Here is a 27338-nt window from a genome sequence, read left to right as displayed (position 1 = left end):
TCAATTACATCAATTTTCCCAGCACCATTTCTCTACTAATACTGATCTCCCTCAGTTCTTCCCTCTCACTAAATCTTGCATTCTTCAACATTTCTGGCATCTGATTTGTGTCCTCTTTTGTGAAGAAAGAACCGAAGCATGTATTCAGTTGCTCAGCCATTTCTTTGTCCCCTATTATACATTCCCCCGTTTCTGTCTGTAGGGGACCTACATTTGTCCTCACCAACCTCTTTCTCTTCATGTATCTATAGAGGTCCTACAAGCTGAATTCAGGGAGTTAGAAATTAAACTAAAAAGTAGGACCTCAAAGGTCGTAATCTCAGGATTGCTATCAGTACCACGTACTAGTCAGAGTAGGAATGTCAGGATAGCTAAGATGAATACGTGGGTTGAGAAATGGTGCAAGACGGAGGGATTCAAATTCCTGAGACATTGGAACCAGTTTTGGGGGAGGTGGGACCAGTACAAATCGGATGGTCTGCACCTGGGCAGGACTGAAATCAGTGTCCTAGGGGGAGTGTTTGCTAGTGCTGTTGGGGAGGGTTTAAACTAATGTGGCAGAGGGCTGGGAACCGATGCAGAAAGTCAGAGGGAAGTAAAGTGGGGACAGAAACAAAAGGCAGCAAGGGGAAAAGTGAAAGGCAGAGAAACCAAAGTCAAAAATCAAAAAGGGCCACAGTACAGAGTACAGAGACTGTGGAGAACTCAATGAATAGGTCCAGTAAGGCCAAGAAAAATAAAACACAGGGAGTGTACAAAACATGACTAGATAGATGGTCTAAGAAAGCAGGGCAGAGAGCAAGGGAAGTCTAAATTAAACTGCATTTGTTTCAACGCAAGAGGCTTGATGGGCAAGGCAGATGAACTCAGGGCACGGATGGTACATGGGACTGGGATATTATAGTTATTACTGAAACATGGCCAAGGGAACAGCAGGATTGGCAGCTCAATGTTCCAGGGTACAGATACTATAGGAAAGATAGAACAGGAGGTAAGAGAGGAGGGGGAGTTGCGTTTTTGATTAGGGGGAACATCACGGCAGTACTGAAATGGATTATATTTGAGGGTTCGCCCAATCAGTCTATACGGGTTCACATTATGTATTAATGATTTGGAAGAGGGAACTGGATGTATTATCTCCAAATTTGCAGATGATACTAAGTTGGGTGGGAGGGTGAGCTGTGAGGAGGATGCAGAGATGCTTCAGAGTGATTTGGACAGGCTGAGTGTGTGGGCATATGGATGGCAGATGCAGTATAATGTGGATAAATGTGAGGTTATCCACATAGATAGCAATAATAGGAAGATAGATTATTAGTTGAACGGGTGTAAACTGAGAGAGGTCGATACTCAGTGGGACCTTGGTGTCCTCGTGCATTAGTCGCTGAGAGTAAGCACGCAGGTACAGCAGGCAATAAAGAAGGCAAATGATATGTGGGCCTTCATTGCGAGAGGATTTGAGAATAAGGATAGGGATGTTTTGCTGCAATCGTATAGGGCGTTGGTGAAACCATACCTGGAGTATTATGTGTAATTTTGGTGTCCTTATCTGAGGAAGGATGTCCTTGCCATAGAGAGAGTGTAGTGAAGGTTTACCAGGCTGATTCCTGGGATAGCAGGTCTGTCATATGAGGAGAGACTAAGTTGGTTAGGATTATATTCACTGGAATTTAGAAAAGTGAGAGAGGATGTCATAGAAACTTATAAAATTTTAACAGGGTTAGATAGGGTAGATTCAGAAAGTATGTTTCCAATGTTGGGGGAGTCCAGAACTAGGGGTCATAGTTTGAGTAGAAAGGATAAACCTTTAGAACTGAGGTGAGGAGAAATGTCTTTATCCAGAGGGTGGTGAATGTGTGGAATTCACTACCACAAAGTGTAGTTGAGGCCAAAATGTTGTCTGATTTCAAGAAGAAATTAGATATATCTCTAGGGCCTAAAGGGATCAAGGGATATGGGGGAAAGAGGGGAAACAGGATATTGAATTCGATGATCAGCCATGATCAAAATGAATTGCAGAGCAGACTCGAAGGGCCGAATGGCCTAATCCTGCTTCTAGTTTCTAATGCATCATCGTTATTTGCTGAGCCGAGCTAAGTCAGAGAGCTAACTGTACTGCCATGCCTCATGATTCTCATACATTGATGGTTATAGGGGAGTTAGGGAAATTTCCTTTTGTCTTTTTTTTGCATTCATCTTTATTGAATATTCATGTTAGTGTCCAGTGTTGTATTCGCCACTCTGATGGACTTGAATGAACTTGCTGGCTCAGCTGGTCCTCCCTTCTATGCATTGTAAAGCACATTGTCCAAGATCATTCTCAGCAAGGGTAACTGAATTGTTGTAGGTGAACTCAACGCTTTGTAAGGACTCTGCCAGGCAACATCCTGAGTTGGACACACATTTGGGCAGTACTGACACAGCACTTTAGGCTCCTCATTTTCTAACCTAACTGAATGACCCCACTAACTCCCTCCATCAGATCCAGGACACCGGGCCTATCCCACTTCACTCCTCCATACCCCCAACCCACTCTTTGTCCCCTGCTGTATTCTTGTTCCACTCCTCAATGCCCTGTGTCACTCCAAAAACCCCTCACCACTGAGTCACCCTTGTCAGTCCTGAGCCTCCAAGCAAGAGTCCATTCTCCCACTCCTCTCCCTTATGCCATCAAATTAAACAAGGAAAACTGCTGACCTTACACACAATTGCACAAAGGCGACAGGTGCATGCCACTTTTAAATGACTGTGAACTAGGTGCCATGAGATTCCCATGTGTCACTGATTTTATCATGAGGTAGAATATAATGAAAAAGTCCTCATGCAATGAGTATGCATAGCATGCAAATATATTACAAGGAGGAATCTACCACAAGCCTGCATAATGCTCAACATGCCACACACTGCTGACTTTATCCATCGCCACTATCTGGAAATCAAATTATTAACCTAATTATTGCACCCTGTTCACCACGGGTGGAATTTTTTCTAAGTGTCCAGCTAGCGTGAAAATGGGAAAGTTGCTAATCTGTTTTTTGGGTGAGTTTTCACACCCAATCTGTCTCTGAAATTTTGGGTTAGTCTGCTTCTAGCCACGAGAGGCAGTGGGCGGGGCCTAATTCACCAGACAGTCTCCCCCTCCCCCCCCACGGACATCAGAACCCACCCCCCCCAACATTACTGACCCCCTTATGTCCCCCTGGACCCACTTGCACATGGCCCCTCATCACCCTCTGGCCCCAATGGCTGCCTGACATGATCCTCTCTCTCCCCTGTCCCGATCATCACAGAGGCACAGATTCTCCACCCAGCTGCACCACCCCGCCCCTGCTCCTCACCCCCCACACACACACACACACCGCCCCATCAGCTCACCTGCAAGTGGTGACTTGGCTTCCCCTCCATGGTAACAAGGTAAATTTCATTAAACTTGCATATGACTCGCCCGTACTGCCTGCAGCTGAACTGCCCTAACAAGTGACAGCTCCATATAAACCCCAAGGAAGGACAGACAGGCAGGCAGTGCAGAAAGAAATGGCCTCCAGGAAGTCAGCACCCAGATTTTCAGAATCTGACCTGGCCAGGTTGGTGGGGGCAGTGGAGGCAAGGCGGGACACTCTCTTCTCCCCAGCAGGACATCATCCCAGGAGAAGCGATGGAAGAGCAGCCTGGGAGGCTGTGCAGAGTGTGTTAGTGCCAGGGCACTGGCCAGGAGAACTGGAGAGCAGTGCCGGAAAAAAAATGAATGACCTAATCCGGGCAGCAAGGATGAGTGTTTAACCTCATCTAGCATCTTTCCCCTAAATGACCCCCAGATCCCTCCACCCTCAGCACCCTGCATACTTCCAGCCCTTGACCCCCCAGCACCTCCCTCCTTCCCCCCCCCCCCCCCCCACCAAGAATATCACAGCCCTCTGCCCTCTGAAGGCCACCCATGATACCCTGCAGGACTCATGTCATCAGATTTTTCATGGCTCCTTCTGTCCCCACAAGAGAATGCCCATAACCATCGGGAGAGGGCAAAGACAGGGGGCGGTGAGCCTGACATCTGAGTCCTCACCCCCTCTGAGGAGCGGGCGCTGGAACCTGTGGGCGAGGAGGGGATGCGGACGATAAGTGACAGCATGGTCGGGCTGGAGCATGGAAGTGAGCATTTGCCAATCCTCCACTCATTGGAGATATCTCCAGTAAATTACATGCACCCCAGTTTCCTCTTCCTCCCTTGCACTTAACCTTGTGTCCTGTGTTGCAGGAAGGGGCCCCGACGCGCCTGGGCCATCTAGCATTGCGGCCCCCACTGCTGCTACCACCCATCCTACCCCTGACAGAGAACGCCGGTGAAGGGACCTCTGAGACTGGCATCAGTTTGGCGTCAGCTTCCGCCTCGCAATTCACCATCTCAGAGACTCTCACATTGGTAGGTCAAGTTAGTGGCAAGGTATCTGGGTCACTCTCTGGTGTGCACGACACATCTGCTGATGTACATCAGATGGAGGAGGGAACGTCCGAGGCCTCTGGCATATGGGGGCATCCAGAGAAGAGGTTGGCCCCAGGCTACATGCTGGGCCTCTGCAATCACTTCTCCCTCAGCTGTTGGAGATGCAGCAACAGAGCCAGGGAATGCAGTGGGGCTGACACCAACACTGGACCAACTGAGAGGCTGTTGGGAGGAGTTCCAAAGCTTTCAGGCGGACCAGTCAATGCCTGTCTTGCATGGTTCCCAGGCCAACACTGCAAGGGTGGCGTCTGCGGTGGAAAGCCTGAGCAGGAGATCCTCACCACGAGTGGCAGGTTCCAAGCAATGGCTGAGGCACAGCAGGTGACGGTGGAATTCCAGAGGGCCACGGCCCAGTCACAGTGGGCCACAGCTGAGGGCCTCAACAGGCTTCTCGAGATTCTGTGGCCCATGGCTGAGAGGCTCTAGAGCTTGCAGGAGACATAGCAGGACAGCACCGAGACACAGTGGGCTATGGCAGCAGCCCTTGAGAACGTGGCCCAGTCACAGGGGGTCATGGCTGAGGGCCTGCAGAGCGTCACCCAGTCTCAGAGGGCACTTGCTGTGGCCATTGACAGGTGGCCCCCGACTCAGGTGGCCATCGCAGAGGGCTCGACCACCATGGCGAGAACTCAGGTGGTCCTCCAGGACAGGCAGGGTCAGGTGACGCCAGCGCTTCCGGAGCTCACTTCAGAAGCACCGCCATCCCATGGAATGATCCAGGGCCCATAGGACCCCCGAGGGAGGAGGAAAGGCTCGAGCCCGTGTCGGGACCTTCCACGCAGGAGACAACGGCTGTGGCTACACCTTCTGACTCCCCCTCTCCTGACATCGGGGCATCTCAGGGGCAGCGGGATGAAAAGGGTGTCATGGAAATGTCCCAGACACCTGGAAGCCGGCCAGGGCCCTCAAGGTCCAGGCCCTCCAGAGGACGATCGCCAAGGGTATCACAGGTCATGGAGCATGGTAGGCAAGTGACCACCTCAACCTCCGATGTACATCCTGGGGAGGCACCAAGACGTAGCGGTAGCCCACATAAAGTTAGGAAGTTGGAGCAGCACTAAGACAGCACGGGTGAAGGGCAGCACTAGGTAGATAGAATATTTATGCATTTTAATGACTCCTGTTCACATGTTTTTATGTCATCATTTATCAATCGGTACTTTTATTAGCACCAATAAGTTATTTCACCACCTGCCTCTGACTAATTTGTTTCAGATTTGCCTCTAACAGGAACGTTCTTACCCTGATGGTCGCCGGAGGCATGTTGACGTCAGTGGGGGAGGTCCCTCAATGCTCTGTCACTGAGAAAATGAAGGTGCTCAAATAAATCACTGACTACAGTGGGTGGCATGTTTTGGCAGCAACTTACAGCATCTGCCATGGCGTCCCCAGAACCCACAAGAGATTTCTCCCCTCCCAAAGCCCACCCACCCTGGGGCCTTGTATAGGGGGTTTAGTGATCCCTTACCCATGACATAGATGTGGGCCCAGGTGCTGGCTTGTATGCTGAGCACAGGTAGGAGTCAGACTGCTTTGCACCAGGGCATCATCACAATGGTGCTTAATGAGTCGTTATCACCCTCCTGCCTGCCAAAGAAACTCGCTAACACAGTGTACCCTGGCTTGTAGGACTACGAGGGGTGGAGGAGGGGGAGAGAAGGGAACCCACGTGTGGCAACCACAGCCACCTATTGCCCAAAGCAAGTGTTGATCAGGGTCTCCCTCGCCGCCTTGGCATGCCTGACCCTTGCTGCCGCCAGCCCTCCAATGCCTGGGTGGTGTTGCTCTTCGTCGTCCTCCTCCTCCTCTTCCTCCTCCTCCTGCTCGGCGGCCTCCTTCCCAGCGACGCTTGGCTGGTCAGCCTCCACATCCTCCTCCTCAAGAAGGCCTCCTCGCTGCTGCGCCAGGTTGTGTAGGGCACAGCACACGACCACAATGCGGGACGATATCAAGCAGCTATATTGGAGGGCCCCGCCATAGCGATCCAGGCACCTGAACTGCATCTTGAGGTGCCCTATGCACTACTCCACTTTTGAATGGCAACGTGGGCCTCATTATATCGGGTCTCTGCCTCAGTCTCAGGCCTCCGCACAGGCATCATCAGCCAAGTTCGAAGTGGGTACCTCATGTGCCCCACGAGCCATCCCTGCACCCTGGTTTCCTCCTCAAAGACCTCCGTGACATCAGAACTCCTAAATATGAAGTTGTCATGCATGCTGCAGGGTGTCTGGCCCAGACGTGCATAATGTTGAGCTGATGGTCAAGTACCAATTGCACATTCATTGAATGGAAGCCCTTTCTATTCAGTAATCTTCCTGGATTCTTCACCAGGGCCTTGAGGGCAGCGTGGGTGAGGTCTATAGCCCCCTGCATATTGGGCATTCCCGCGATGGCTGCGAATCTTGCAGCCCGCATTTCCTGCTGGGCCTGATCCAGGTCAAATTTGATATCCTGGCCAGTTCAGCATACAGAGCATCCATGACCTCCTTCACACACTTGTGGATGGATGATTATGAAATGCCACAAAGGTCTCCATTGGCAGTCTGGAAGGACCCGTGGCATAAAAGTTTAAGGCGGTCGTCACTTTCACAGTCATCAGGAGTGGGTACACCCTCATGCCCTGAGGTGCAAGTTCCTGCAACAAATGGGACAGGCGTTACGCTGTCTCCTTTTGGAGATGGAGCTGTCGGCGGCATGCGATGTCTGACAGTTGCTCGAAGGACACTCACGTATGGAACTGCCGGGGTCTCTGCTCCCACCTTCTCCTGCCACCCCCCGGTGAATGGCGGCCACATCCTGCCTTCGGTGGTTGACTCCCTCTCCTCCTGTGTGTGGTAAGGCCTGGGCCTCCCATGCCTACAATTCATCTTCCTGCTCTTCCTCCTCTGCTCCAGCAGAAGCCAAAGGAACAGCAAGATCAATGCATTGCTTTGCAAAAGTCATCTCATTAATCTGAAGTGGGGGCGAATTTGGGGAAGGGGAGAAACAGATGGAGAGGTTAAAGAATTCTGTCACCTCCGGGCACAGCAACACACATTCCCCATTACCCCACCCCCCCACAGTCCCCAGCAACACATACTCCCAATATTCCCCCCCACAGCCCCCCAGCAACACACACTCCCCATACCTCCCCACTTCCCCCCAGCAGCACAGCCCCCCCATTCCTCCCCACAGCCCCCCAGTAACACAACCCCCATTCCCCCCCACAGCCCCCAGCAACACAGCCCCCCATTTCCCCCCACAGCCCCCCAACAACGCAGCCCCTCCATTCTCCCCCACAGACCCTCCATCCCTCCTCCCCCATTAAAACACACCCAGAACCTATGCAGTAGTGACCACCGACACTGCTGCTTGACACTTCAGAAGATAATCAGCTCTACACTGCAATAGGGCGGCACGGTAGCACAGTGGTTAGCACTGTGGCTTCACAGCTCCACGGACCTGGATTTGATTCCCGGCTTGGGTCACTGTCTGTGTGGAGTTGTACATTCTCCCCGCGTCTGGGTGGGTTTCCTCCGGGTGCTCCGGTTTCCTCCCACAGTCCAAAGATGTGCGGGTTAGGTTGATTGGCCATGCTAAAATTAGTGTCCTCAGATGCGTAGGTTAGAGGGATTAGCGGGTAAATGTGTAGGGATATGGGGGTGGGTGGGATTGTGGTCGGTGCAGACTCGATGGGTCAAATGGCCTCTTTCTGCACTGTAGGGTTTCTATGATTCTATGATGAGGGTTGGGTGGGTATAAGAGAGAATGTGTTTAAATTTAATAGACTTACCCATTTCTAAGAACTCATTGAAAAAAGAATAAGAGTTGAATTCATTTAAGCTGTAGTTTTTGATCCAGTGTTTAGTTACATCCTCTACACTCTGGTTTGCTAACCTTGTTCTTTTCCTCCATTTACGTTTAAAGGCTCTGTAAAACAAGGATAATTAAAGGTAAACGAGTACACAGATCCATATAACATCAAGATTTGAATTCCATCACATTGCACTTCATAAAATCCTAAGACCTAGAAATTAGAGTTCATCCAAAAATGTGTGTGCAATGGATGAAGCACACATCATTTTCACCAATGAAGGTTAAGGTAACCAGCAAATCTCTGCTACCTACAAATTTTGATCATCCAAATGTACCGCCAGTTCTTCCCTCACTATTACAGGCTGCTTGCTTACTGAAAATGTGGGTGACATTATGTGAGTGTACTTAAAGGCAGTCAGCAACTCTAAAGAAGAGATGTGTTGTGGATTTCCAAGGACAACTGGCTGAAGGAAGAAGTAAGCAGACGCAAAGATTCACTGATGATCCACTGGAGGCCTTGGTGCAGACAACAGAGAAAAGGAGACACATCCTTTTTCTCTCCTGGGAACAGAAGTCTTCCAGGTATATACTCAGGGAACAGTTAGAAGAGATTACTGGGTATGTCAATGGTGCACCAAGGACTTGGCTGCAATGACAGAAAGAAAATAAATTATCCAAAAAGAGGAGAGTGCTAAAATACTTTCTGATCACAGCAGGGCAACTCAGAGCCTCATTAATTATACAGTTATACCACTGACAGTACACACAATACTAACATCCATTCTTCTACAATCACTGCAGCACGTTTTACTACATTTCCATCACCTTATGCTTGTACACTCAAACTACTACAACCCTTACTTACCCACAACTCACATACACACTAATACTTCTTCCATCATGATAGCCATATTCAACAAGCACCTCACAAGACTTTCACAAATGCTTTCACCCCTTATTTGCAGAAGGTTGCTCCACTTGGGTTTGCCTCTTCTGTCTTTTCTCTCAATCCATATAAATGTTTGCAATATCCACTTTTTTCTCTTTGTTGTCCCTCACACCACAAGCAAATTCTTGTCCCTCTTTTTCATTTCCTCTGTTCAGGATGTTAACATCATCTTCTCATATATGTAGAGAAGCTCAGCATTATTGAGCATACACCATCACTTTATGTGATTGTTGCCAGCACCAGCTCGGAAACTAGCACTGATTTTGGAGGACAGCTTAGAGGAAAATATCTGAACATAATGACTCACCATAGTGCACAGGAGTTAAGGCATGGGGACAGGGCATCAAAGGTGCCATATGTCCACAGGGTGAGGCAGTGCCCATCAGGCAGTGGCACCCTGGCAGGGCCCACCTGGCAATGCCAAGGTTGTGGGGCCTGTGTGGGTGTGGGGCTTTGATGGGGGGAACTATTAACAAAGAGTGCTTATGCAGGGAAGGAGGATACGCAAGGGAGGGCAATGCAAGGGGGAGGGGAGTTGTCAACAGAGGAGGGTGTGCAGGGTAATTGGTGGGCACGGAGGGTATGCAGGAGGGGGCATAGCGGGTCTCATTGGGAGAGTCCTGATGCTGGCAACCCAGGGTGGGGAGGTCTGATGATGGGTGGGGGGGGGGGGGGGTCTCAAGGGATGGCCATTCACCAGTAATTCTAACACTGTTGGGGCAACCTTTGTTGTGATAATATGATTCAGTTGTAGTGTCCCTAATTCTGGAAGAGAGGATACCTGCACGACACACTGAGATACTGGTCTTGGCTTTCTTCTTGGAGAACACATGTTTTACCTGTTCCTGAAACTTCACCTTGGCTATGTTTTTTGACATTGCCTGCAATACTTTGTCATCTGGCAACTGCACCTTTCTTGGGGTCATCTCTGCCTTTTCTTGAGTCTGGTGGTGACACGAGGGGGCTCCTTTTGAAAAAGGAACCTTAACACCTGGTTTGCATGAGCATTCTCCATTAAGGACTGATTACATGTGGTCCCTCCCCCTAGTTGGAGGACATTGCTGCCTGATACCCCCTGTAGTTCCTGTGCCCCTTTTTTTGTATTCTCAGCAGCTAATTCAAATGGCTTTTTTTAAAGTCCAACAAATTCTTTTGAGTGGTTAGGTCATTTATGCCACAATCCCATCTGTCTCACAACATTTCATTAAGAGGCGCTCCAAATTCACAATATTCAGCCATTTTTGCAATCTAATCAAGAATTCAGTGACAGATTCCCCAGGGGTTCTCCCAGCCATGTTGAAGCAATACCTCTGGAGGATTACAGAGGGCTTAGGATCATAGTGCTTTTTTTTAAAACGAGGTTTACTAGTTCATTAAAAGTTTTTGAGTCAGGGGCAACCGGATAGGTCAGACTTTTCATGTTGAAAGTCGGGGCCCCGCATGCTGTGAACAATATCACTTTTTGATTTTATTATTGTCACATGTATTAGCATACAATGAAAAGTATTGTTTCTTGCGCGCTATACAGACAAAGCCGTTCATAGAGAAGGAAACGAGTGAGTGCAGAATGTAGTGTTACAGTCATAGCTAGGGTGTAGAGAAAGATCAACTTAATGCAAGGTAGATCCATTCAAGTCTGATGACAGCAGGGAAGAAGCTGTCCTCGAGTCAGTTGGTACATGACCTCAGACATTTGTATCTTTTTCCCAACAGAAGAAGGTGAAGAGAGAATGTCCGGCATGCATGGGGTCCTTAATTATGCTGGCTGCTTTTCTGAGGCAGTGGGAAGTATAGGCAGAGTCAATGGATGGGAGGCTGTGTGATGGATTGGGCTACATTCATGACCTTTTGTAGTTTCTTGCAGTCTTGGGCAGAGCAGGAGCCATACCAAGCTGTGATACAACCAGAATGTTTTTTGTGGTGCATCTGTAAAAGTTGGTGAGAGTCATAGTTGAAATGCCAAATTTCCTTAGTCTTCTGAGAAAGAAGAGGCGTTGGTGGGCTTTTGTAACTATAGTGTCGGCATGGGGAGACCAGGACAGGTTGTTGGTGCTCTGGACACCTAAAAACTTGAAGCTCTCAACCCTTTCTACTTCGTCCCCGCTGATGTAGACAGGGGCACATTCTCCTCTACGCTTCTTGAAGTCGATGACAATCTCCTTTGTTTTGTTGACATTGAGAGAGAGGTTATTGTCGCTGTACCAGTTCACCAGATTCTTTATTGCATTCCTGTACTGTCTCGTCATTGTTTGAGGTCTGTCCCACTACGATGGTGTCGTAATAAGAACATAAGAAATAGGAGCAGGAGTAGGCCATTTAGCCCCTCGAGCTTGCCCTGCCATTCAATAAGATCATGGCTGATCTGATAGTGGTTTAGTTCCACTTACCCGCCCGCTCCCCATAACCCTTATTGATCAGAAATCTATCAGAAATCGTCAGCAAACTTGAAAAATCGAATTGGAGAGGAATTTGGCCTCACAGACATAGGTGTATAAGGAGTATAGTAGGAGGCTGACAACACAGCTTTTTGGGGCACCGGTGTTGAGGATGATCGTGGAGGAGGTATTGTTGTCTATCCTTACTGATTATGGCCTGTGAGTTAGGAAGTTCAGGATCCAGTTGCAGAAGGAAGAGCCGAGGCCCAGGCCATGGAGTTTAGAGATGAGTTTCGTGGGAATAATGGTGTTGAAGGCTGAGCTGTAGTCAATAAATGGGAGTCTGACATAGGTGTCTTTGTTATCTAGGTGTTCCAGAGTTTAGTGCAGGCCGGGGAGATGGTGTCTGCTGTGGACCTGTTGTAACGATAGGCAAACTGTAGTGGATCCAGGTTGCTGGGAGGCTGGAATTGATTCGTGCCATGACTAGCCTTTCGAAGCACTTCATAATGATGGATGTCAGAGCCCGGACGATAGTCATTGAGGCACGCTGCTTGGTTTTTCCTAGGTACCGGGATGATGGTTATCTTCTTAAAGCAGATAGGGATCTCAGATTGTTGTAAAGAGAAGTTGAAGATGTCTGCGTATACCCCCGCCAGCTGATCTGCGCATGATCTAAGTGCTCGTCCTGGCACCCCATCTGGGCCAGTCGCTTTCCGTGGGTTGACCTTCGAGAAAGCTGCTCTGAATTTGGTGAATTTGGTGAATGGTGAATTGCAATGGCAATTTGTTTTTCATCTCCTTCAATGTTGTTCGCATGGAAGAAATAACACATGCACTCAGTGTATTGGGTCCAGTCTTCCTCACTGGTGTCATGGGGCTCGGGTTTCCCAAAAAGAGGCATAATGGCCTTTTCTTACCAGAAAAGATTCTTCACTTACCAAGGTTATATGGAGGGAGAGATTGCAAAAAAAATGTTTCCTCATCGCTAATGTAATAATTCCGCCAAAAACCATTTTCCCATCACCAACATCCTTTATTGTGCACCAAAGGAAAGGGCCACACCTGCGACTTACAGTCAGGTAATCTTCACCTTGGGACAACAGTCTGAGTAGAGTAACAAGCTTAAAAACCCCTCCAACAGCTTCCTATTGGGTGAGCCTCCACTCGTTCAATAAGGTAGTTCATTGTCCATGAAGTCCATAGGGAGATCTATCAATGATTCCCTGTGGCCTTCATGGCCATAATAACAGTGAGCATTTCTCATCTTAACTATAGGATTTCAATCAGGGAATGTGGAACATTTATTGAATGGATACTGACGCAAGCCACTTGTGGTCATAGTGATGATGTTCAGGTCCGTAGAAACATAAAAGATAGGAGCAGGAGGATGCCATTTGGCCCTTTGAGCCTGCTCCACCTCTCATCACGATCATGACTGATCATCCAACTCAGTAGCTTAATCCTGCTTTCTCCCCATAACCTTTGATCCCATTCACCCCAAGTGCTATACCTAGCTGCCTCTTGAATACATTCAATGTTTTGGCATCAACTCCTTCCTGTAGTAATGAATTCCACAGGCTCACCACTCTTTTGGTGAAGAAATATCTCATCTCCATCCTAAATGGTCTACCCCAAATCCTCAGACTGTGACCCTGGTTCTGGACAACCCACCATTGGGAATATTCTCCCTGCATCTACCCTGTCTAGTCCTGTTAGAATTTTATAAGTCTCTATGAGATCCCCCCTCATTCATCTGAACTCCAGTGAAAACAATCCTAACCTAGTCAATCTCTCCTCATACATCAGTCCCGCCATCCCCGGAATCAACCTGGTAAACCTTCGCTGCACTCCCTCGAGAGCAAGAACATCCTTCTGCAGAAAAGGAGACCAAAACGGCACACAATATTCTCAGTGTGGCCTCACAAAGGCCCTGTATTATTGCAACAATGATGTGGAGATGCCGGCGTTGGACTGGGGTAAACACAGTAAGAAGTCTCACAACACCAGGTTAAAGTCCAACAGGTTTATTTGGTAGCAAAAGCTACCAGCTTTTGAAGCGCTGTTCCTTCATCAGGTGATCCCACTCACCTGATGAAGGAGCAGTGCTCCAAAAGCTAGTGGCTTTTGCTACCAAGTAAACCTGTTGGACTTTAACCTGGTGTTGTTAGACTTCTTATTGTTATTGCAACAAAACATCTCTGCTCCTGTACTCCCAACCTCTCACAATGAAGGCCAACATACCATTTGCCTTTGTTACTGCCTGCTGCACCTTCAGTGATTGGTGCACAAGGACACCCAGGTCCCGCTGCACACTCCCCTCTCCCAATTTACAGCCACTCAGGTAGTAATCTGCATTCTTGTTTTTGCATCCAAAGTGAATAACCTTACATTTATTCGAATTATACTGCATCTGCCACTGATTTGCCCACTCACCCAACCTGTCCAGATCATTCTGAAGGATCTCTGCGTCCTCATCACAGTTCACCCTCCCACCCAACTTAGTATCATCTGCAAACTTTGAGATATTACATTTTGTTCCCTCATCCAAATCATTAATATATGTTGTGAATAGCTGGAGTCCCAGCACCGATCCTGTGGCATCTCACTAGTTACTGCCTGCCAATTTGTAAAGGACCCATTAATTCCTACTCTTTGTTTCCTCTCTGCCAGCCAGTTTTCTATCCATCTCAATACACTTCTCCAATCCCATGCCCTTTAATTTTGCACAATAATCTCTTATGCAGGACTTTGTCAAACACTTTCTGAAAATCCAAATATACCACATCGACTGGCTCCCCCTTATCAACTCTACAAAGAATTCCAACAGATTCGTCAAGCATGATTTCCCCTTCATAAATCTATGCTGACTCTGTCTGATCCTGCCACTGCTTTCTAAAAGTCCTTGATAATAGATTCGAGAATTTTCCACATCACCGATGTTAGGCTTACTGGTCTATAATTCCCTATTTTCTCTTTACCTCCCTTTTTGAATATTGGAGTGACATTAGCTACCCTCCAATCTGCAGGGATTGTTCCAGAGTCTATAGAATCCTGGAAGATGACTACCAATTCATCCATTATTTCTAGAGCCACTTCCTTAAGTACTCTGGAATGTAGATTATCAGGCCCTGGAGATTTATCCGCCTTCAATTCTATCAATTTTCCCAGCACCATTTCTCTATTAATATTGATCTCCCTCAGTTCTTCCCTCTCACTAAATCTTACATTCTCCAACATTTCTGGTATCTAATTTGTGTCCTCTTTTGTGAAGACAGAACCAAAGTATGTATTCAGCTGTTCAGCCGTTTCTTTGTCCCCTATTATACATTCCCCCATTTCTGTCTGTAGGGGACCAATATTTGTCTTCACCAACCTCTTTCCCTTCACATATCTATAGAAATTCTTAGTGTCAGTCTTTATGTTCCCTGCAAGCTTACTTTCGTGCTGTATTTTCCCCTTCTTAATCAATTCCTTGGTCTTTCTTTGCTGACTTCTAAACTGCTCCCAATCCTCAGACCTATTATTTTTCTTGGCCTATCTGTATGCTTTTTCCTTGGATTGAATACTATCTCTAATTTCCTTTGTAAGCGATGGATTGGTCCTCTTACCCATTTTGCTTTTGGGCCAGACAGCAATAAACAGTTGCTGCAGTTTCCCCATGTGTTCCTTGAATGTTTGCCATTGCCTGTCCGCACACATATACAGCACAAACTGTTGGGCCAAGGTCTCCATGCAGTTGCCACACTTCCAATGGCGAATTCGATAAGTTGGCATGTTGACATCACAACAACAGAGATAACTTTGACAGACTCCTCCATCCACATCGAATGTGTTGACAGCTTCTGACAACCCTGCCTGCTGTGTTCCTGCTGTTTTGCAGCTCCAACATCTCTCTGAGGGCCCATTCCACCTCTTGGATTCAGCAGTAGCCTGGGCTCCAGCAATCCTCCAAGTGTCAGTGACCTTGGTTATCACTACCCCCACCTGCTGTGGACTCAAAACTGTGCTATGTTCACTTGATGGTGACCTTGAACCTGCTCTAAAACTAGGTTGCACCAAATTGTGTGTCTACGCTGGCAGAGGGTCTAGGTTAATGCAGCGCTGACTCTACGTTTAGTGGGTCCTCAGGATGCTCATCCAAGGTGGCCTGGGCTAAAGGGCTGGCTGGCAGTGTGTCTTTTTTTGCTGGTGGCTGTATTAGAATGATAAGCAAATAAGCATGCCTGCCTTCAGTGTGTGCTAAGTGAACTACTGTAATGCTTGAAGATTTAGCTTGTGTAGGATGTGAGAAAAGATGAAGATCTATAAGCATGTGTGAGAGAATCAGTGGTGCTGTCACTTGTGTTGGTATTGTGTGAGGTCCCTATGGTCTGCCCCCCTGCGAACGCCTGATGCAAGTGTGAGTTTAGAGTGAGGAGATTAGATGATCAGATGAGATCATTTATCCTCTTCCTGTCCTGGAGAGCAGCCCTTCTCTGAGGAATACAGGTGCCAACCATCCTGGTGACTTGCTCCCAAGCCTTGGTAGTGAGTTTGGTGGATCTCTGCCTTCCATCATGGGGTAAAGTATCTCTTGCTGGTCCTTGACTACATGGATGAATGCCGCCGGTGCCTTGTCGCTGAACTTCGGGAACATCACTTGTCTTTTATGGGGTCCATTCCAGTGCTTGTTGTAACAAAACCTGGGCTTCAGAGAGTAAATGTGCACGCAAGTGCCATTTAAATATGACACCCAGAAGTATGAGCTGATGAGGTAAGGGCGGGTCAGATGAATCCCAGCCAACCTCATCATGAGATGCCACATAATGAGATGCCACATGCGGCACGGTAGTACAGTGGTTAGCACTGCTGCTTCACAGCTCCAGGGACCTGGGTTCGATTCCCGGCTTGGGTCACTGTCTGTGTGGAGTTTGCACATTCTCCTCGTGTCTGCGTGGGTTTCCTCCGGGTGCTCCGGTTTCCTCCCACAGTCCAAAGATGTGCAGGTTAGGTTGATTGGCCATGCTAAAATTGCCCCTTAGAGTCCTGGGATGCGTAGATTAGAGGGATTAATGGGTAAAATATGTAGGGATATGGGGGTAGGGCCTGGGTGGGATTGTGGTTGGTGCAGACTCGATGGGCCGAATGGCCTCTTTCTGTATTGTAGGGTTTCTATGATTTCTATGATAATATCATAGAATCCCTATAGTGCAGAAGTAAGCCATTCAACCCATCGAGTCTGCTCCGTAACCCCACATTTTTTGTTGGTTTGTTCCACATTTGTTGACTTCATTAGAACAACTTCCAGCCATTTAGAATGTGCATCAATGACAATCATGAACATGTGCCCTCTTATGGATGTACAAAGTCAATATGTAGACATGGGAGACATAGGCCATTTCAATGGATGCAATGGGGACAATACTAGTGCATTCCTTCTCTGGGCATGAGACTGATAGAGTACTGCTTTATCCTTGATTTGGGCATCTAGTCTAGTCCACCAGAAGTAGCTCCTTGCAAGTTCTTTAATTCAAACTATGTCTGGATGTCCTTCAAGTAATTCTTCTGATACTCTGAAAGTCCGAAAGTCATGCTGGTTAGGTGCATTAGCCATGCTAAATTCTCCCTCAATGTACCCGAACAGGCGCCAGAGTGTGGCGACTCGGGGATTTTCATAGTAACTTCATTGCAGTGTTAGTGTAAGCCTACTTGTGACACTAATAAAAAAAACTTTGTTGCAAGTGTGATGGATTTATTATCCTTATCCCCCAAAACAGGCATCTGCTCTGTATTGTCAACTCATGTTTTCTGGGAACATACGTCTTTAAAATGTGGGATCGTTTCCGGTGTCCTCCCTTTTAACACCATTTCCTGCACCTTCTCCATCAAGGGATCATTTCTAGTTTGTCATTGGACTTCAGCTGCAGTCACTGGGATGTGTTCTATCTACAAAAAGTAGAAGATATTGGAAATACTACTGGGTGATTCTTGATCAGTAGTCAGAGGCAATCACGACAAAGCATCAGCAATAGCATGGTTCTCGGTCTTGATCTCATAGGAGTATGCAGAAAATATTAAAGACCATCGTTGAAATCTGCTTGCAGCAAGCAATGGAATATCTTTATGCAGCCCAAAAATAGTTGTTAAGGGACATTGGTCCGTCAACGGTGCGAAGTGATAACCATCGAGGTATTGATGAAATTTCCGCACGATAAAGCTTAGTACCTCTTTCTCCAACTGGGTGTAATTTGATCCAGCACTTGTTAATGAGCATGTTGAAACAACTATTGGTCTTTCTTCCCCTAATGGTAGAATGTGTGATACCATCACTCCAACTCCGTACAGTGAGGCATCACAGGCAAGTTGTGTTGGTAACTTTGGGTTGAAATGTACCAACACTTCTTTTTTAACTGACTAATGTTTTCTTACACTCTGATGTCCATTGCCATGCTATTTGTGTGCACAACAAATTATGCAATGGAATAAATAGAGTTGCAAGGGAATCCCTGCTAGGTGGACAAAGGCCATGGTCCTGGCATCCCTGATATACAGGCCCCTGTCACCTCCCTGGTACATTTGTGAGTAGCAGACTGGGTGAAGCCACAGATGTCCCTGTGCTGCCCTGGAACAAACTGCTAGCATAAGAGTTCAGAGCGGCCGTAAGTTCGTTTGATTTTTTAAGCGAACTTACAGCCACAGGCATTGGTTGTCAAACAACTGTCACAATACAAGACTAACTAGACAATAGAATTGGCATTAAGGGCCACAGGCATTGGTTGTCCTCCAGTTCCATGCAGTGTCAGCTTATTCAGTATGTAGCAGAGGTGGTCCACTGTCCCCCGGACAGACAACGTCTTCTCCGGCACTGCAGTTTGGACAACTGAACGTATGAACATCGACGCCAGAAGATTTTCGGCCACCGCTGTCTCTGGCATTGTACCTCCAGGTGTGGCCCTGCTCCTTGAACAGCTGCAGGGCGCTGGTCCTGGCCACATGCAGCAACATGTAGTTATCTCTGCTGCTGGCCAATCCTGATCAGTAGAAATGCCAACTCGACAAGTTCTGTGATTCTCATGAATCGTGCACTGTAAAAGTGAGAATACCAGTGAGCACTGAGGAGTCGTAACAGAGCCCTGACCCTCATCACTCCACGCATCTATGACTTACATCCAAATGCTTCCCATTATCTGTGTAAATTTCTGCTCTCCCTCACACCACCCCCTCTGGCATTACAGTCACATTCCCACAGCTTCCACTGTTCTGCAGCAGGATAAATAGTGTTGAGTCTCTACTGCCTCATGGCATCTGACCCATACACCCCCCCCCCCCCACCCCCACAAAGACCATAAGTCCTGACCCCGCATAACGCTAAAGTGCAGTTGAACGAATGCATAACAAGGTATGCATCCTGATGGTGCACCCAGTGATATTGAACAGGGGAGTGGTACCAGCTATCACCATTCTACCTTGCCTGGAGGCTTTCCACAGTGCGAGTTGTGTACTGCTAAGGCTTGAATTGAAAGATGCATCTACACTCTTGAAGCTTGGTGTTCCAAAGGGTTAACCTTCTTCTCCAGACCATGCAATTAGCTCTAGCTGTGGATATTTAAAAAGGCATGCTGGACTCCTCAAGGAATTGTCAGTTAGTCACTCTGGCAATAAGACTCATCTTGATAAGACACAGCTGAATCTTGAGAGGTATGCAATTAGCTTTCAAGCAATTCCCTGGAGGGCAGAGTCATTCTTCAGGGTCTTCAATGCCGTGCAGTTAAGCAGCCTTGCATGACAGCAATCAACACACTCTCACTGCTGTACTTGACAGTCTACTTGACTGGTCCTGAAAGTCGGCCAGTTGGCAAAAGTGGATCCCGGGGAAAAAAAGTTTGAAAAATACTGATCTAGACTAGGCAAAAGCCCACAAAGCAGCTGATGATGTCACAAAACATACATGCGACTAGTGACAGCGCTACAACACAACAACCCCAAATATATAACACCATTGACTGCACTCATGTGGTTTTATGATCCCCCTGGCAGCAAGCACTCCAATATATCAATAGGAAAGGTTTCCACTTGCTAAAAATGCAGCTGTTGCGCAACCACAATAAGCAAATCCTGTAGGTTTGCATGAGATTTCCTGAAAGCATCCATGATTCCTATATCTTGAGCAGATCACAGACATCTTCAACGGACAATCCAGCGTCCAGGGTTGGTTCCTCGGGAACAATGGTTACCTGGAAAGAATGCCCGTTCAGAGGCCATAAACCGTCTTGGGCAGATGGTACAACGATGCTCATGTTGCTACCTGAATAATGGTGGAGCACACCCTAGGCATTTTAAAAATGTGATTCCTATGCCTGAACAGGTCTGGCCAGAGGGCTTCATGGATCACTGTGGCTTGCTGCGAGCTTCACAACCTGGCGATACAAAGGGGGAGGAGTTGTTAGATGCCGAGATGGAAGAGCTGCAGGTCTCCTCCAATTAATAGGATGTTGAAAGGGAAGTGAGGTCAAGAAAGCCAAGATGGCAGGCGAAGAGGCCAGAAAAGGCAGACATGCACGTGACCCTCATAGCCACCAAGATGAGGAGGACGAGCAGTATTAATCATCCTCTAGGATTGGTGTTCTTCAACATGGTCCAATGCAGCTATACTCGCTTTTCAATTATCCATTTCATTCTGATTATGAGTGCATTCACATGAAGTTTACATTGTCCTATTGCTTTGAAGAATATATCCTTCTTAAAATAAGGCGCTAGCTGGAGTAGGTTGGCCCAGAGACAGACATCTGAGGATGCTGAAATTTCCAACAAATCTCACGCATGCCAATTGTAATGGCAGCCTACAAGAGGCAGAAGTTGATCTACTATCTTCGATGGACTCATCACTTCATTGCCTTTAATTTCAACTAGCTCCTCCATGAGATCCAACAGTACACTCTCTGTGTCACATCAATGATCCTACTGAAAAGCATTTATTTGGCCAAGGCAGCCAAAGACAGAATATAGGTTTCCAGAGAACCTTTCATATATATCTGTGTCTTCCGTGTCTCCTTGTTCTCAAACACATTGACTTCTGGCATTTGCAGAGATGCTGGTCTGCATTCATCTTCACCTTTCGATGGAAGTGAACTAACTGAGGATGCTCAGTTTGTAAAAGTTGCCTGCCACACATTACAATACTTCCTATTGAGCAAAGTTCACCAGCATGGCTGTCTGTGAGGATCTGCAGAAGGCTCAGAAATTATGAAGCCCTCAATGTTGCCTTCACTTAGTAATAAAGAGAATAAATCAGATTCACTACATCCTTGATCCTATCCAATTGCTTCCCTCAGCATTCGTTCAATCCACCATATGTGCTTCCAGAACTTGCTCTAAGGCTCCACTGACCATAATATTTCACCAGTTTCAATCACCATCACTGACCTTGGTAAGTTGAGGTCAAATCACAGAGAGCGCTGCATGCCTACATTGTTACTAGTGCCTTGTGGCCGCTGGATGGACAAATGAAAAGTAATACACCCTCAAGGATGCAGGTATTAGTGGCATGACCAGAAGGTAGCTGAAGGAGGCGTAGCCTAGGAGTCACATTAAGGTGGCAAGGTCCTCACAATTATTGGTGAGCCTGCCACATGTGCATTTGGAAACTTGGAAACACGACTGGCACACAGGAGTGTACCTGAGCTCTGAGGAGGGACTTGCAATTTCGAACCCTTACTGCATTGCACAGAATATGTGGGGCTCCTGTATACATGGCCCTTCTTCATCTGTTTCAAAATCTCTCCTTCTGCACTCGACTTGACATTTCCTGAAAGCAGACAGACTGGGAGAACCCATCAGCCTCAACCTTATACAGGTAATAATTAGCAATGCATGACCTGTAAACATGTGAACCAGGTTCATGCATGAGAAAACATTACACTAAGGATGATGTATCCCTTATGTCGGGAATGATGTGTGAATGAGCACACACTGTTGAGCGATGGAAGCAGAGCACATAGATGAAAGGTGCCAGATAGCAACATCTGCATTAAGTGGGGGGAGGGAACATGATGGCACAGCTGCTTGACAGTGACACAGCTCACGATAAAGAGGCATACACAAAAACAGATGTGAAATGTGTTGCATTGTATTTACATTGGTAAACATTATAAGCATGTAGTTAACACCCATGCCATCATAGTGCTCCTAATATTTCTTAGATTTCCTAACCAGAGCTGAAGTGGAGGCAGCCTGCTGACTGCTAAGTCCTGTTGTCTATGATGACTTTAGCAGGTGTCCTCTGGAGAACGGAGAGCTTGAGGGCCCTACCTGCTCTGGATGTCCTGCTGTGGGGCAGGTGCAGCCTTGTCGGGCTGCAGAGTTGGAGCTGATAGGTTCACAGAAGAGGGTATTGGGATTATTTGGATACTGGCAGAATCACCTGGATGGATAGCCCCGGGGCATGCACCGGGTGATCCTCCCCCCTATGGGTGCTTGAGGGCCCCTGGCTGACTGTTTGAGGAAAAAAGGCACTGGAGTACAATCGAGCTGCTCCACCTCCCTCTCACATAGCCACTAATGAATGTCATCAAGGGTTACAACCAGGGTGCAGGACTGATGTCTTGGACCAAAGTCTCCATGGAGGCCACCAACCTGCTGGCATTGGCATGCTGGTGCAACCAACTCAGAATGAATGTGGACAGACTCCTCCAATGCTTGCTGCAATCTGAGGAGTGCAGCTGATATCCCTTCCTGATATTCCCTTGTCTGTTACTGCAGCTCCAGCAATTGATTTTGAACTGAGTCCTGAGGCTTGTCACCTGACTAGGACTCAGCAGAATTGTAAGCTACAGCAGTCCTCCCTGTGCCAACAATCTCTAATGTCTCTGTCTCCGCCGGCTGTGTGGACAGGAATCTGCGCTGTGCTTTTTTAAAAAAAATCATTTACAGGATGTCGACATTGCTGGCTAGAGCTAGCATTTATTGTCCATCCCTAGTTGCCCTTGAGAAAGTGGTAGTGAGCTGCCTTCTTGAACTGCTGCAGTGTGGATCAGATTGTGGTTCAGATTGTGACCCCAGGTCTGCTCTAGATCTAGGTCTCACTGTATATTTCTGCGCTGTTGGAGGGTGTGAGTGAGTACTGCAAAAGGTTTTCAAAGCTGCGTTTAGTTCAATTCCCTAATCCGAGGTGTCCTTGAAGCTGGAGCTGAGGGGCAGGCTTGCAGATCTCCTAAGGTGTTTTCAAGATATACCTATGAATGAGAGCAGAAAAAATTAGTCCATGGCAGATAACTTGAAAAAAGATTACAAGGCACTCATAATGTCATTGTCTGTGGGATGAGCTGGTGCAGGATCCTCACTTGGGTAAGTGCTGCATGTCACCAAAGCCACACTCTATGTTCTTTCCAGCCAGCGCAATGGCATGCTCCTCAAAGGGATAATAGATCTTGATGTTGAGCACTCCTCTCCCAGTCTAGGACTCCCCCTGTTGTTGTGTGTGAGCTTGATCTGCATAATGACAGATGGAGAGAGTGTGTGGTGAGTGGAGCCATGGACAGGATGTGGACACAAATTGAGAAGGTATGAAGCTGATGGAGATGTGAAGGTGTGTGTGTGTGTGGGAGTGAATGGTGGTGATCCTTGAGGTGGCAATGTGTGAGATCAATGTGAATGCGTGATGGGCTGGTGAGTCCGTGAGGAAAGAGTAATGACATGATGGAATTAACATGGCGGTACAGATGAGATCATTCTCTTTCTGCACAGGGTAGTGGACCTTGTGTGGTGAGTTGACCACCGTTACCTTTACCCCTCAAGCCGGAGTAGTGAGGTTGGTGGACCTGCAGCTGGAGCTGGAGAATAAGGCATCCCAGGCCTCAACCACGTCCAGCAGGTGGTCTAGGGAGGCGTAACTGAACTTGGGAGCAACAGTCTTCCTTGGTTTTGGGGCCATCTTCTTGTACTTCAGTCCCGGAGTGTGTGACTGCGCTTTAAATATGGTACCCGGTGTGAGGCAGTGGTGAGGTCAGTAGTGGTGGGCAAATCGGAGGCCACCCATCAGCATTCTAGTGAAGAAGGGAAAGGGTTAATGTTTTTGTACTCAATGTATTTTGTACCTAAAGGGAAAGGGTTAATGTATTTTGTACCTAAAAGGTTGAACTTTGTACTTGGAATGTGTCACAAGCATAACCCTTCATTATGGCTAATCCCCTTGTTTATACTGCTTCTGACATTAATACAAGTTAACTTTTATTCTTATAACAATAGATAGTCAAATGTAAATGTAAATGTGAATGTGTTTACAGACATGCAAGTCTTATCTTTTCTACAGGCTTGCGTGGTAAATGTAAATGGAAGAAAGCATTACAAGATGTGGAGTGCGATACGGCCATTTAAAGAGGGACTCCCGCTGGGGCAGCTGAGGGTGCGCTAGTATCTTCAAAGGGGGAGCTGCGGAGAACAGGAAGCCACAGCCTGCTTCGTGACCTAAGAATACCAGATACCTCTGGTTTATGGTCAAGAAGCTATAAATGTATTTTTAGTTTGTAGCTGGTCTGGAAGCTTACTTCGTGACCAGCAGTTGTGAATTGTATGTTTGAATTGTGACTGGTCTGGGGTTGATTCGTGACCAGTATTAGAAGCCATGCTGTATATGTATCCCCACTTTTGTGTGTTCAGAGAGAACTTTGGCTTCCGCTTTCAAGGGGTCAAGTTCTCCCGCAAGCTTGTGAGAATAAAGCCTACTCTATTTTGACTCATACCAGTCTCAAGAGGTATCTTTTACCTACTACACTAGCGTGTTTCCCATGGATGAATATTTAATGAGCTATGCAGCAGACAATGACGTGAAAACCCACCTGCTGTTTTACAAACCAAGCACAGCACTTAGTGAACAAATTGGAAATTCATCCTTAGTCTCCAGAGCAGAGAATTCCACCCATTATTGGAAAAATGTAAATTCATCCACATTGATAGGAAAAACAGAAATGCAGAGTAGTTCTCCCTGGTGAGAGATTGAGAAGTGTTGATGTCCAAAGGGACCTGGATGTCCTTGTTCACAAATCACTAAAAACTAACATGCAGCTGCAATAAGCAATTAGAAAGGCAAATGGCATGTTGACTTTTATTGAGACAGGATTTGAGTACAGGAGCACAAAAGTGTAGCCATGGGAGAATCCATGTAGTTTTGGTCTCCTTACCAAAGGAAGGATATACTTGCTACAGAGGGAATGCAACAGAAGTTCACCAAATGGATCCTTGGGATGGTGGGATTGTCCTATGAGAAGAAATTGAGAGGAGCCTGTATTCTCTAGAGGTTAGAAGAATGAGAGGTGACTTCACTGAGACATACAAGATCCTTATAAGGCTCAAGAGGGTAGATGTAGGAAAGGATGTTGTCCCTGGATGGTGAGGGGAGGGGGGGGGGGGGGGGAGGGGCAGTTCTAGGACCCAAGGATACAATTTCAGAATAAGGGGTAGGGTATTTAGGACTGAGATGACAAGGAGTTTCTTCACTTAGAGGGAGCGGAATCTTTGGAATTCTCTATCCCAGAGAGCTGTGGAGGTTCAGTCATTGAGTATGATCAAGACAGAAATGGATAGATTTCTAGTTGTTAAAGATATCAAAGTATATGGGCAAGCATGGGAAAATGGCCAATCTAGTTGACTGGTGGAGCAGGTTTGAGTGGCTAAATAGCCAATTTCTGTTCCTATTTCTTATATTCCTATATAACTGATTCAGCCCTCAGTCATGTGTTACCCTGTATGTAACACATATTGGTTTGCATGTTACCGATTTACTGTTGGTGAAGGTAAACTTACGGAATAGCATACTCAACGGTGGTGCTTAGTACTTGTTTCAACACCATAACAACGGCCATTTGAATTAAGAGATCTGTCATGCAGCCACTTGGATGACACTGGAAAGAGAGAGAACATAGGTGTTAACCATTGTTCTATTCATGAACTTGTTTACAGAGTCGTAAGAGATTATTTTTACCCTACATAATTTGAGTAAAGTGGGTGGGCAGTCAGTCAGTTTCTGTGGGCAAAGGATGGGGTCGTACAATACCCAGCCATGTTGCTACATGAAGTGTAATATGAAGGGTTGCTCCTGTTGGCACTTAAAGATGCCTGCTCCAGAGAATAGCAGTGCACTCTTGTAGCAACAAGTGATTACCAGGGAAAATGGCTTCAAGACCTAAAAACAGCAGTAGAAGATGGACATTTATCATTGTCCACATCAAGCTCTCACTGAATAGTCTAGCCTTTTTACTGCATTATTCTGTGTGCCAATAACCTCAAAGGTATCACATCTAAGTTAGTCTGCAGATTGGGCATATATCCCTCACAGCAAATGTTCTACAAATCCATTAATTCCAGCAATTCAAGGTTATTTTCTGCTAATCGAGAAAGATGGTACCTCAAGGTCACAGTTCAAACCGAGAGAAATGCATCACCACAACACAGAAGTGCTGGCAAAAGTTCAACTTCTTTATTTCCAAGAAACTCTTGGAGCACCCAAACAGTGATTAATAACAACAGTAAGAAGTCTCACAACACCAGGTTAAAGTCCAATGGATTTATTTGGTATCACGAGCTGAGTACTCCGAAAGCTTCTGATTCAAAATAAACCTGTTGAACATTAACTTGGTGTTGGGACTTCTTACTGTGTTCACCCCAGTCCAATGCCAGAATCTCCACATCATAATAACAACAGGTTGTGCAATCTCCTCAGGTGTAAACATACTGAACTTCCTTCTCATCCTCAACCTCCTAGACGTTAAGAAAAAATTGCATCATAATGCCCCTGAATCACTTCAGGACATTTAAAATTACTTTTAAGTTCCACAAATTGCTTCATCACAAAAACAATGCAAATACATCATGAAAAAAAATAAAAGAAGTAAACAAATGTACTTAACAAAATGTGAAAATGTAAAAAATACTAATATGTGAGAACTATTGCACAAACCAAAGACAGCTTCAAGTAAAAAAAATCTACATGAAAAACATGAAAGCCCTTTTAAAATTTCAGAAGATTTTAACCATTTTTCCTCAGAAAAAGTTAAGAGCAAAGAGTTATCTTTGAATCTTAGCTTTATAAAAGGATGGTATATTCAGACAGTATTTAATTGGAGGAATTTTTTTTATTTGTTCATGGGATGTGGGCATTCCTGGTTGAGCCAGCATTTATTGCCTATCTCTGAGGACATTTAAGAGTCGACCACATTGCCAAGGATCTGTAGGCCAAACCAGGTAAGGACAGATTTCCTTCCCTAAAAGACATTAGTGAACCAGATGGATTGTTACGACAATCAACAATGGTTTCATGGTCATCATTAGAATTTTAATTCCAGATTTTTATTGAATTCAAATGTTACCATCAGCCAAGGTGGGATTTGAATCCAGATCCCCAGAGCATTACACTGGATCTCTGGATTACTAGTCCAGCGACAATGCTACTACACCACCACATCCCCTTGTTAGAAGTTAATTTCCATAAATTCTGTATACAAGATACAACTCATTAGCCTGTCTTGATAAATAAGTTAATGATAATATATGGTGCTGTGTTTCTCTGAAGAGAATGAAAACAATTAGAAATTGTTTGCTCACCTCTTCAAGTCGCCACTTGTTTCCTACTCTGACATAATTACCTGGATGCCCATTGATCCTATCAAAGAAAGAAATGTATAGTATTCTAATACTATTGCATAGTGAACTACTACTGTACATTTATGTGGAAATGTATAGTCAGATG

At 46.4% G+C, this 27338-nt stretch overlaps 1 protein-coding gene across 1 annotated transcript in view; it reads right to left on the bottom strand.

Annotated features, from left to right (window-relative positions):
* Positions 1–27338, bottom strand: part of LOC144499259 (anoctamin-9-like) — a 178046-nt gene that overhangs the window by 70471 nt on the left and 80237 nt on the right. Inside the window, exons 12-14 of the mRNA XM_078221374.1 lie at positions 27194–27251; positions 25397–25494; positions 8271–8407 (exon numbers count right to left, since the gene is read on the bottom strand). Of these exons, the coding sequence (XP_078077500.1) occupies positions 8271–8407; positions 25397–25494; positions 27194–27251 (293 nt within the window). The remainder of the gene's footprint in view (positions 1–8270; positions 8408–25396; positions 25495–27193; positions 27252–27338) is intronic.

This window comes from Mustelus asterias, chromosome 9, assembly GCF_964213995.1.
Source record: "Mustelus asterias chromosome 9, sMusAst1.hap1.1, whole genome shotgun sequence".
In the NCBI taxonomy this organism is placed as follows: domain Eukaryota; kingdom Metazoa; phylum Chordata; class Chondrichthyes; order Carcharhiniformes; family Triakidae; genus Mustelus; species Mustelus asterias.
The sequence above is the reverse complement of the archived record's forward strand: the minus strand, read 5'-3'. Positions and strand labels throughout refer to the sequence as shown.